Here is an 11,067-nt window from a genome sequence, read left to right as displayed (position 1 = left end):
GCTTCAACCACTGAGCAAAGTGCATGCAGTTAGTGTCTTACCCTTGTGCGCTGGTCTCTGGGAAGTAACTGTCAGCTGAGTTCTGTTTCCAGGAGCAAAGCTGTCAAGCAGTAGGAGACGTCAGCCATCTGAAATCTCGCTGATTCTGGTTCTGAGTGGACAAGGAGGTGCCGGCGACAGGAAAGCTAATGTAAAGCTATTTTATCTAGATTCGAATACACCAAAGGCCACTTACAAAATATTCTAGGAGTAGGATACAGCTGTTGCTTGGAAAAATCAGGCAACTTGTAACAATAAGACCTGTTAACAGAATGTAATTCACTTTCACATCCAAAAGCTAAATTGGGGGCTGCTCCAGGCACCATCTAATTAACTGAAGCAGAAGGGAAAAAAAAATCCTCAGAAATTATCATTGTTTAAATACACTCTATTTTATTTTGTCTTAAAATAGTTTAACCTTTATGCTACAGACTTATTTCAAAAAACAGAAAATCTTATCTTGCACCAAAAAATATATATATAACACTCTGTTTTATTATTTTTTTCTCCAAAGACCATTAAATACTAAATGGAAACAAAAACTAAATAATGAATGTAAAGAAGAACCAAATTTTGTTTTAAAAACTAGAGTTGCACATTTTAAAACATTAATTCTAAGCAATGATTTGTCGTCACTGCATCAAGTCCACACTCACACTCCAGCAACAGCAGATCTGTTAACCACCAAGTGCATTGGTTCCTAGCCATACAACGGCTAACATTTCATTTTCACGTTAAGAGGAGCAAAAGGCCTCAATGACCTTTGTACTCTTAAAAAAAAAAAAAACAACAACAAAAATATTTCCTAGTTATCCAGTGATTTTTTTTTTAAGATCACTACCTTTTAAAATTTGTTAAAAGAATAAGAAGTACGTAGTGTTTTAAATAAAATGGAAAAAAAAATACAACAGCATTGGACTAAAATACGTGATTATTTTAAACAAACAGTGCACAATCTGAGGAAGTTTGGTTAGGGCGCAATCATTTTTATATATACATGGAAGTCACATCATACAGATACTGAAAAACAGGGGTTGGGGCTCTTTGCCTTTAAAAAAAGTTTAAACTAAAAGACAAAATTGTGTCCCCAGCCTTTTCAAAACTCTTGTGACACAGTATAAAAAGCAGGCAACAAATTCATTTTTAAGTTACCTATGGTGCTAATCTGCTAAAAGTAACAACAAACAATTGACTAAATTAGCAAATCAGACAGCTCACATTCACAACTGATAATAATAAAAGCAGAGTTTATGGGATGCTCAATTGTAACAAATAATGGAGTCCATTCAGTCTGGCCCCTTCCATCAAAATGAAAAGACAAGTACTGGTGAGCAGCAATTACATGTTATACGGTAGTCACGGTGAAGCAATAGCCAGGTTACTGCTCTGTGGTTTGAAATTGGGGGGAAACTGGGGTACTTAACCGAGTTAGTTCCATAAACCAATCTGTGACCCAAGTGTACCATTTTAGCAGACATATTACTTTGAAGAGACAATATCCTATGAAGCATAAAGAAGTATTTACGCTACCAAATGCAAAATTGTGTTTAAAAAAAAAGATTCCCTTAGAAGAAATTTATATGTCACAGAATTTCAAATTTACCACAGAATTTTATCATTCATACCCTTGCCAGAAACTACATTCCTACTCTCCTGAACCTGGCAATGAAAGAAGAGTTGAAACATAGTCCCTCTAATAGTTAGTAGGTGGAAAAGTGCCAACCTAGCAGGGAGAAAAGCTCTCTCTACCATCCCTTTCTCTCCCTACTGTTTGCATCTTAATTTTTGTTCTGGTGCATCAAGCCAGGTAGTCAGGGTGCTGGAACAGGGACAGATGAGGGCAAAGTGTGACCCGATGGAAAAGCAAAAGGCCAGAAAAGAGCTTGGGTACAACTCTGCTCTCCGCTCTCAATCCACAGTGCACACAGCACCCCGAAGGAATTTTCTTAGAGGATGACTATGAGGGGCTAAAGAAAATATGTCCTGGAAAATCACCCGCTATACGGAATTGGACAAGACATACTGTTAACATAAGAATAAGTAATGCAAAAATGTCCTTTAAAATGGGGCTCTGCCCTGATAACTGGGGAAAAAGTAAGCTGCAAAAACTTCAAGTCATGTAATCCACTCTATTCTTTTCCTGATGATTTTCCTGGAAAACAGACTAGATATTGTACATTTCTGCTTTGCCTAGCATTTTAATTCAAGTCAAAAACAATGTGTAACAGTAAAAATTCAATAAATTAATCCTAAAGTAAAATGTGAAGGTCCAAGGATACACCAGTAGTGAATCTGCAGAAGGTCCGACTTCGCTCTGGCCTCTGGGTCTTTGGTTTTTGTCTAGAATCGTGGCATGTGAGAGGCTTGATATATGAGGTGCTAAACCTGGAGGTTCATGAGCTTTTAAAAAGCCTGATCTATTTTAAGCAGATTGATAGAAAAATAAAAAGTTGATGAAGAACAGAGGCCAGATCAAATGAGATGCTATCAAAGAAGATCAAAGAACACATGCTTAAAATACACTCGCAGGAAAGAGGTGTATGGATGAACTAAAACAGCAGGAAAAAGGGAAAAGGAATAAATGAGTCCTTACAAAAATCCAGAAGAAAAGGCTGGGCAGGTGGGGCCAGGCAGACCGTGCCACACGTGCCCGCAGCGGGTGGGTGTCTCCCTCACCGCAGCCGCCCCGCAGCACCACCCCACACAGAGCCTGCCTCGTGCAGGACAGGCACTTGGCAAACGCGGGTCTGCTGGATGGAAACTGAAAATGACAGTTCTCATGCTCTTATGATAAGGAAAAGCCACCAAGGCAATTGGGAAGGGAGACAAAGGGCTAGAGCAACGTTATATGGTAAAAACGGAAACAAAAACAAATAAAACATAGCAGACAAAAACTGTGGAAAAACAAAAAGTGAGGTCTTCTAAGCCAGGATCACTTCACTCCTCCCTGTGCACAGTACATAGTGTTCTAACTCTAGGTATTGCTTGTAAAATAATTCACTAGTAACTACGACGTTATAGGAGAAAAGGTAGTAACTAATGCCACAAAACTCCAACACCAGCATTTCCTGAATTCCCTGAAGCTCCTACTACCCTTTGTTATTCCTGTTAGATACTGGAAAACCCACAGTGCCATTAATGTGCTTTGCATCTGGTTTTTAATGACATTTTGATTTTTTCTACTTTTAGAAGGTAGAGGAGAAAAATACCCAAATAGAGCATCAGATCAACTTCAGCTCAAGTGTGAGACATATGCTGTACCTCCTTCATGGAGAGACCACCTGTGAAAGGCCCTGTACTCTCAGGTCTGCAAGTGCCCACAGCCGTGGAAGCCACAGAGCTTTTCACATCCTACCTAATTAACAGGTTCTCTGTTCTCGCCTTATTTGAATAAACCAGGAAAAAGGGGGAGAGAGACTTCCCTAGTGATCTCTCGATGCTGTCAGATGCCCAAACCTCATGGTGGGTCTCTATCCTAAATGCCTCTGCCCTCAGTGGAGATGTTTCCCAAACACGTATGGATTATTGCAACAAGGAGACCAACTAAGTCCTCTGAGCAATATTTACAGACACAGAGAGGCAGGTCAATCATCTGTGTTGTGGGAAGTCAGCCAGGAGCGAAGTCAGGAAAGAAGGCAGAAGACTTAAGCTAAAAGAAAAGTAATACTTCTGTCTTCCGTTTTTAAGGACAGGTTTTCAATGCACATGCCCTACTAGGTGCCAATAAGGACCTGACTAATGTGTGTGCAAATGCCCTAAGGTGGGAGTGCCAATGGGTAGGCTGACAGTGGTCAAGTCTAGGTATTAATTTTATTACACAGAAAAATAAATATAAGATTCAAAAACTGAAATCCATTTCACCTGGTAATTAAAATATTATTCTATAGGGAGGGTTTCCGAAGATTGAGTCACCAAGTAAAATGAAGTTATCTAACAAAATTCATCATTCTCATATGCCTACTGAGGGAAAGAAGAAAAGAAATTCTTTTCTCTGTGATAAGTTATTTTCCTAAGTGACGTCTTTTAATTTAAAAAAAAAAATAGGAGGAGAGGCAATTTTCCATGAGTTTCGATTATACAAATGCCACAAACAGCTTCTGAGGCTGAAGCTATGACAATGAACTTCCATGTCACAAAGAGGAGGAGGAGGAAGTAGAAGGGAACAGTGCAGAGGAAACACAGTGACACTGTATTACAGCAGGTATTTACGTCTGCTATCCTCATCCAACGTAAGGTCAACAACTTCCGCAGGTGAAGCCCAAGTCTGCTGGGGGGTCACGGCGGTCCACGACTGTGTCTGTCGGGTGCTGACATACTGTGTGCCGGAGCCGCGCTTCCATGAAGAAACACTCTGAATCACACCTCCTCGGGGATGGACGCACCTGCCATTGAGAGGAAGTGCACAGGCACGGTTAATCTCACCGCAGGGACGACAGCAGGCAGTACAGCTTCAGCCGTGCTGATCAGTACCTTTACTGAGATGAGTCCACTATGCAAGGTCATGAAACCCACAGCCAATTCTCCTTCCCCATTCTCCTCCTTGCCTCTACGTCTGTCTGTCTCCCTCTCCACCTCTCTCAGCTCAGCCTTAGAAAGGCCAAGAGTCTTGTCTCAGCCACAAACTCCTGAGTTACGTCTAGATCTGTTACTGATAATGGATAAGATGTTTCTCTGAATTCATGTAAGCCTCTGGTCTTCAGGACAGGGCAGCAGATAAGCCCAGAGCAAAATAAGATGCCCAGGCAATCTTAGTCTGAACAAATGGAACAGTAAGAAATATACAAGAAACTTGTTCTTAAAATAAGTTCTATGCCATATTTGGTAATACCTTCAAAAACAGTAACAGTAATACCTCTTTTACAGACTGGATTTCTAAACGTCTAAAGTACGAGGTCCTATACAGTATCATCTTGTTTATCTATTCTACAATTTTGAAATCCTGTCTATACTGTATAGCACAGGGAAATATACACAAGATCTTAAGGTAGCACACAGAGAAAAAAATGTGACAATGAATATATATATGTTCATGCATAACTGAAAAATTGTGCTCTACACTGGAATTTGACACAACATTGTAAAACGATTATAAATCAATAAAAACCATTAAAAATTAATAAAGTACAAGGTCATGAGTTCAAGGTCAAGCCCCCCTGTCCTGGAGGTCACAGCAGAGACGTCTGGCCACCAGAACCACTCACTCTTTACTTCAGTGAAAGTGACAAGGTTGAATACTCAGTTTAGATTCTCTGAATAGTGTCTATCAGAGGGACAGACCTGCCTTGCTGAAAAATCTCACCAAGAGTTCACTGGGAGAAAATTGTTTCAGAAACACCTACATATTGAATTCCACATTCCCGTCAAATGATAGAACTGTGAACCTCCAGGATGAATCACTGAGTAAGTTTTGACTCAAATGAAAGGAAGGCAGACAGCTCACGGTATCACGGCTACTTATACCCTCACATCTAAATTAGAGACCAGTCCCTATGCGGCATGTGTGACAAGTGGCATGATTCTAGGCACATAAACTACTGCAGTGGATCTTGAGCAGCTGTTCTGACAAGCTGTACACAATGGGTGACGCTGGGTCACTGGAGAACTCCAGCTTCGACTCCATGCTACCAGCACCATCAGGTTCAAAAGAAAACATCAGAGTAACAGCGGACAAGGTTTAGTTGCAGAACTGCCCCTAAGGACCCTTCAGCTCACGGAAGGAGGTCCTGCTCCTACAAAGGCTAGCCTGAAGATGACCCTCTTGCCAAGAGAGGTGCTGAAAAGCAGACCCCTGGGGCCCAGAGCAGGCGTAGGATAGAGATTTGTTACAGTACCAGAGGGCTATCACCTTTTCAGATCTGGGCTAAGTAGTAACCCAGAGACTGCCACATTTTCAAAGATTCGCTAGTGAGAAGTATCAATATGACATATAAAGTCCAAAGTCTAATCCAAATCTGTCTAACTCATTAAGTTGGACACTCAGATTAAGTGACCAAGTAGTCATGGAAGAATGTCAGCCAAAGGAGTCCATTCAACATTTAAAGACAGGATTTTGGGGGAGGGTACAGCTCAGTAGTAGAGCATGTGCTTAGCATGCACGAGGTCCTGGATTCAATCCCCAGTGCCTCCACTAAGATAAATGGGTAACTAAACCTAATTACCTCTGCCCACCAAAATTTTTCTCAAATAAAAATGAATAAAAAATTTTTAAAAATGGTTTTGATGACTGATGGCAACAGAATATGAAGATTATTAAGCAGTTTCTCCTCATTTGACAATCCCAACAGACCTACGAGGTAGATGTGAAGTTACTATCCATACCCTGACAGGGAAAATGAGGAATAAAGAGGTTATATGATTTGCCCGGGGTCACACTGTTGGCATGTGCAGGCCAAGGAACTTCAGGCTAAGGCTGATTTCCAGTCTAATGCCCTCCACATCATGCTGTCTCTTTACAAATGTGTGTATCAGAATGGGTACAACGAAGGGGGAGGAGCGTACAGCTCAAGAGGTAGAGCGCATGCTTAGCATGTATGAGGTCGTGGGTTCAATCCCCAGTACCTCCTCTAAGAATAAATTAATAAATTAACCTAATTACCCCCCTCCACCAAAAAAATAAATAAATAAAAATAAAATACGTAAGGCAAAAACACAGCAAGATTCAGCAGAGTACAAAGATAGGCCCAGACCAACAATTTAAAAATACTAAGTTCTTGGCAGTAGCTCAAAAGCTCATCTGTACAAGCAGTAACTGAAGCAAAGCTGGTTAGAAACATAGAAGAATTCAGGGAATGAACGGCTACAAAAAGAGTCAATGTCATCTTTGGCAGAATCCCTAGAAATAGCTGAAATAAAGGCAGTATTTAGTCCTAACTGTTACTCTCCACTGCTCAAGTAATCAAGCAGTGGCTTTAAAAGGGATCTAATCCAGCCTTCCCATTTCACAAAAGACAAAACCAAGGCCAAAAGACAATTGCTGGGGTCTTCAAGCAAAGCATAGAACCATAACAAAATCAGGTCTCCACTGGAGAATTTCCAACTGCGTGACTATGTCTTCTCAGACCACACGTAAACTACTACATACTGTGCTTGACTGTAAGGAGAACTGGGGGTAATTCCATCAAGAGCAAAGCAGATTCTAGAAAGAGTCCAGAGTAGGGGAGTGAGAGGTTTAGAGATGGTATTTACTAATGAGGAATGGTTGAAAGAGAGAGAATGAGGAGATGAGGTACTTCTTCAACCACCTAAGTTAAATCGCTTCTGTAGTTACGCTCCAGTTACCGGAAACCAAACTGGGCTCCTTCAAGCAAGAAAGAAAACTTCCTAGAAGGACATCTGAAAATCTCAAGAACCTAAGGATGACAGAACAACTAGGCCTCACTCATTTGACTCCAGCCCCAATCCTTTTGGTCTATTTCTCTTCAAAATTTTAGATTCTCTGGAGAATGTGATGATCCCATCTTTGGCCAAAAGCTTTCTTGTTTCCTATTAACTGCAACCGGAAGGGCAGTTCCCAAAGAAGGGAGAACCACCAGGGAAGGCAGCTCCTCCACCTGTGCAGAGGCCTTGAGACTAGAATAAGAACTATGAATCAGTTTCTAGAAGGCAAGTTTTGGATGATCGTTACTACACAACAATCAGCAATTACAGCCACTCCGAACAGAATAAACTGCCTTTTAAACATACGAGCAATTGCTGGGGCGTCTGTCAGGAACGTTCAAGGGTATTCTAAGATGACTGCCAGGCTATCATCGGCTTTAATAAGGCTGTGAATACAGGCACAACTATTCTGGCAGAAGTCAGGACAGGAGTTACAGAGGATGGGCTTGGGGGCGAGGTTGTGACTGGAAAGTGGCACAAGGGGAACTTCTGTTTCTCAAGCTGAGTGCTGCTTACTTGGGTATGAGCAGTTTATAAAAACTAAAGTGTACACTTGACATTTCTGCATGTGTTATAAGTCAATAAAACATTTAAAACTCTTTATGGATTTAATGACCTCAACCACCTTGAATAAAATGGTAGCTAGGAGATGGATGAGGACAGGACAAGGCTTTCAACACTTTTTTTCTTGTTAAAGTATGGAGTGGGGGGAGGGGAGAGATGCCAAGCTGATAGAGGGTGCTAAAGAAACATTTCTACTGTTTTATAAGGCGGTACATTACAGAATGACTTACACCAGATAGAGAAGAAAAAAACTTCAGGAGGAACTGGGACTGTAACAATTATCATAAGCCCTATGGAGAAGCCCTCTAAAGAAGAATGTGAAATGCTCAAAATTTTGAAAGGCAACTGATATAAAACACAGTTTCATGTATTATCATACACCCTTTTTCTATCTGAAAGACATGGGGTGGGAACATTCTCAGCTGTTTTAAAATTGGTTCAGTCCGATTCCAGTGCAGATACCAGCTTTTTTCTCACAAAGCATTTCTCACTAAGCATCAGCATATGACTGGCACTAGGTCTACACAACCTAGAGTCGTATTTTTTTGGTTTTGTTTTTAAAAATAATTGCTTATTTACTGAACCTGGAGGTATGTTAGATACACAACCAACTTTAAATTTATATCCTTTAATTCAATTTTGAAGCGTTTTCACACACACACACAAACTGGCATGCAATGGTTGTCCTAAGGTAAAACACAGTCAGCTTAAACTTCCTAGAGTCATATTTTGATTCCTATGACCAAGAAAAATTCTTTGGACTCACTTCCACACCCCCTGCCCTGCCAAAAAACCCACTATTTATAAACAGTAAGTTTTGATAGAATAATTTCCTGCTCTTCACACACTGAAACCAATAAAAGAGATACTTCAGAGTAGAAAGGAAGGAAAAAAAAAACACACACAAAAAGAGGGCAGGCTCTGACTATCAGCTGTTGAAACAGTTAACTTACTATTTGAAGAAAACAACATTAAAAATTAATCATTTACTCTCATTTACAGATCCCAACGGTGACCTCTTCGATAACATTCCTACTTATTTTTCCTAACTGAAGATGAAGTGAACCCCTGAGGCTCCAATGCTCATCTGCTCCCCTTGCCTTTTTAGGGTTAATGTTAGCAACTGGTTCTAGGAAGCAGTCGTCTTTGATGCACAAGCCTTCCCGAATCAATACGTCTGCTGAGGGGTGAATTAACATCACTACCAGTGACCTCAGGACGAGGTGCAATGAGGTAAGAGTCTGAGTTTACACAAAAGCCTTAGAAAACAGACACTGAAGGAACTGCTCCAGTGCAGCTCCAGCACATGAAGATCCACGCTCTACACATTCATCTTTAGGACAATTACCAGTGAGGCTGGTAGAAAACAAGAAGGAAAAAGGATTGGCAAGAGGGTCATAAATTAAAACTTCTGGCAAAATGAAATGGGCACAGAAGAACTAGAGATTTTGGGAAAGTCTCCACCTCACTGGCAAAAAGAGCATCTTATGAAACTGGACTGTCCAAAAATTAACACCTGGAAATGACATTTAGGTAACGTCAGAAGTTCATCACAGCAATCCAAGGCAGCCATAAAAGATGCATTCAACCATTAGTTCAGAAAGCATGCTTTCTAGTCTATGACTACAAAAAACACAGAAGCTAAGTGAACACATCAAAATAAAATAGTGAAGAAAGATATTAACATGCAAGGAAAGAAAAACAATTGTTTATCAAAAAAAAAAAAAAAGAGGCATATCACACACAGAATTACTGAGTGCAAAGGTCAAACAAAACAAATTGCTTCCAATATAGAAAAATGGCACCCAATGCAAGTCAGAGCAACCACAGTCCCAAAGAGAACAACTCAAGGACTAAGTCTGAGTTCTAAAAAACTCTCAGAAAGCCCACAAGGTAGAAGAGTATCAAAAGGAAAAATAAGAACAGGACAACTAAAATCAAACAAAATAACTATGCATGCACATCAGATGAGAACAAAAAGATGTGGCTCAAAACCTAAAACCTTCTTCCAAGCGATAGCCCTGCCAGAAGCCCATCAATACTTCGTAACTGCAACCCTAGACCTGCAAAAGAAGTAAATTCCAGGTGAGATACAGGCAGCCAGAGGGGCAATTCTGAAGCAACCAACAAGAAAGCTTCTCCCATTACCTGATTCACAGCTTTCTAATCTCAACGTTTAAAAGATTACCACACTTCTTCTAAAGAAACTGCTGAAAAAATTTTCCGAGAGACACAGCAGAATCAGTGAGATTCTACTCAGTCCTAGACCCACAGACCAAAATAAAAAACCCCCTCAAAATGATACGAGTCCATTCAGCCTTGCACCACGGCAGCCACTGGAGAAGCAGCTATGGTTCCGTGCTACTCCGTGGCCACTGGCCTCAACAAAGGCCACAAGGTGACCAAGAACGTAAGCAAGCCGAGGCACAGCTGCCACTGGGGGGGCCTCACCAAGCACACCATGTTCGTGCAGGTCATGAACCTGGAGGTGTGTGGCTTCGCCCCTTATAAGCGGCGGGCCACGGCACTGGTCAAGATCTCCAAGGACAAGAGGGCCCTCAAGTTCATCAAGAAATGGGTGGGGACACATATCTGCACCAAAAGGAACTGAGTAAAGTCCTGGCTGCCATGAGAAAAGCAGCTGCCAAGGACTGAGCCCCTTCCATCTGCACGTAGTAAAACCTTTTCAGGGGGAAAAAAAAAAGAGTCCATTCAAAGTACTCCAACAGAATCTGTCAACTCTAGGCTCACTCCACTGTACAGTTGTTAACCACCACTGAGATTTCAGGATGGATTTGTCACCTCCAACATATGATTTCCCCAGCATTCAAACCAGAGGTTCAAAATAAAGCACATCGTTATGCTTCAGAGCCTGAAAGAAAAAGTCATTGAAAGTAACGTTATAGCATGTTATTTAAAATGTGCCCAAAGTCATATGACTTAGTTAAGAGTAAAATAAACACGTTTATAGAGTAAAATGACAATCTGGATAAAGATCTTAAGTTCAGAGAAGGGTGTACTAGGGATACCTTGTGTGTATGTGTGTATGAGAGGTGAGGAGAAACTAAAGAATTCAAATTTCCAAGT

At 40.9% G+C, this 11,067-nt stretch overlaps 1 protein-coding gene across 3 annotated transcripts in view; it reads right to left on the bottom strand.

The window, feature by feature from the left end:
• Positions 1–406: 406 nt before the first annotated feature.
• The window catches only part of C30H18orf25 (chromosome 30 C18orf25 homolog), a 67,270-nt gene continuing 56,609 nt past the window's right edge, over positions 407–11,067 (bottom strand). For all 3 annotated transcript variants that reach the window (XM_032470704.1, XM_032470703.1, XM_032470705.1), the window contains one exon: positions 407–4,421. In XM_032470704.1, coding sequence (XP_032326595.1) covers positions 4,232–4,421 — 190 coding nt within the window. In that variant the 3' untranslated portion in view covers positions 407–4,231. The remainder of the gene's footprint in view (positions 4,422–11,067) is intronic.

The sequence above is a fragment of the Camelus ferus genome, chromosome 30 (genome assembly GCF_009834535.1).
Source record: "Camelus ferus isolate YT-003-E chromosome 30, BCGSAC_Cfer_1.0, whole genome shotgun sequence".
NCBI lineage: Eukaryota > Metazoa > Chordata > Mammalia > Artiodactyla > Camelidae > Camelus > Camelus ferus.
This window is presented reverse-complemented; position numbering and strand designations above follow the sequence as displayed.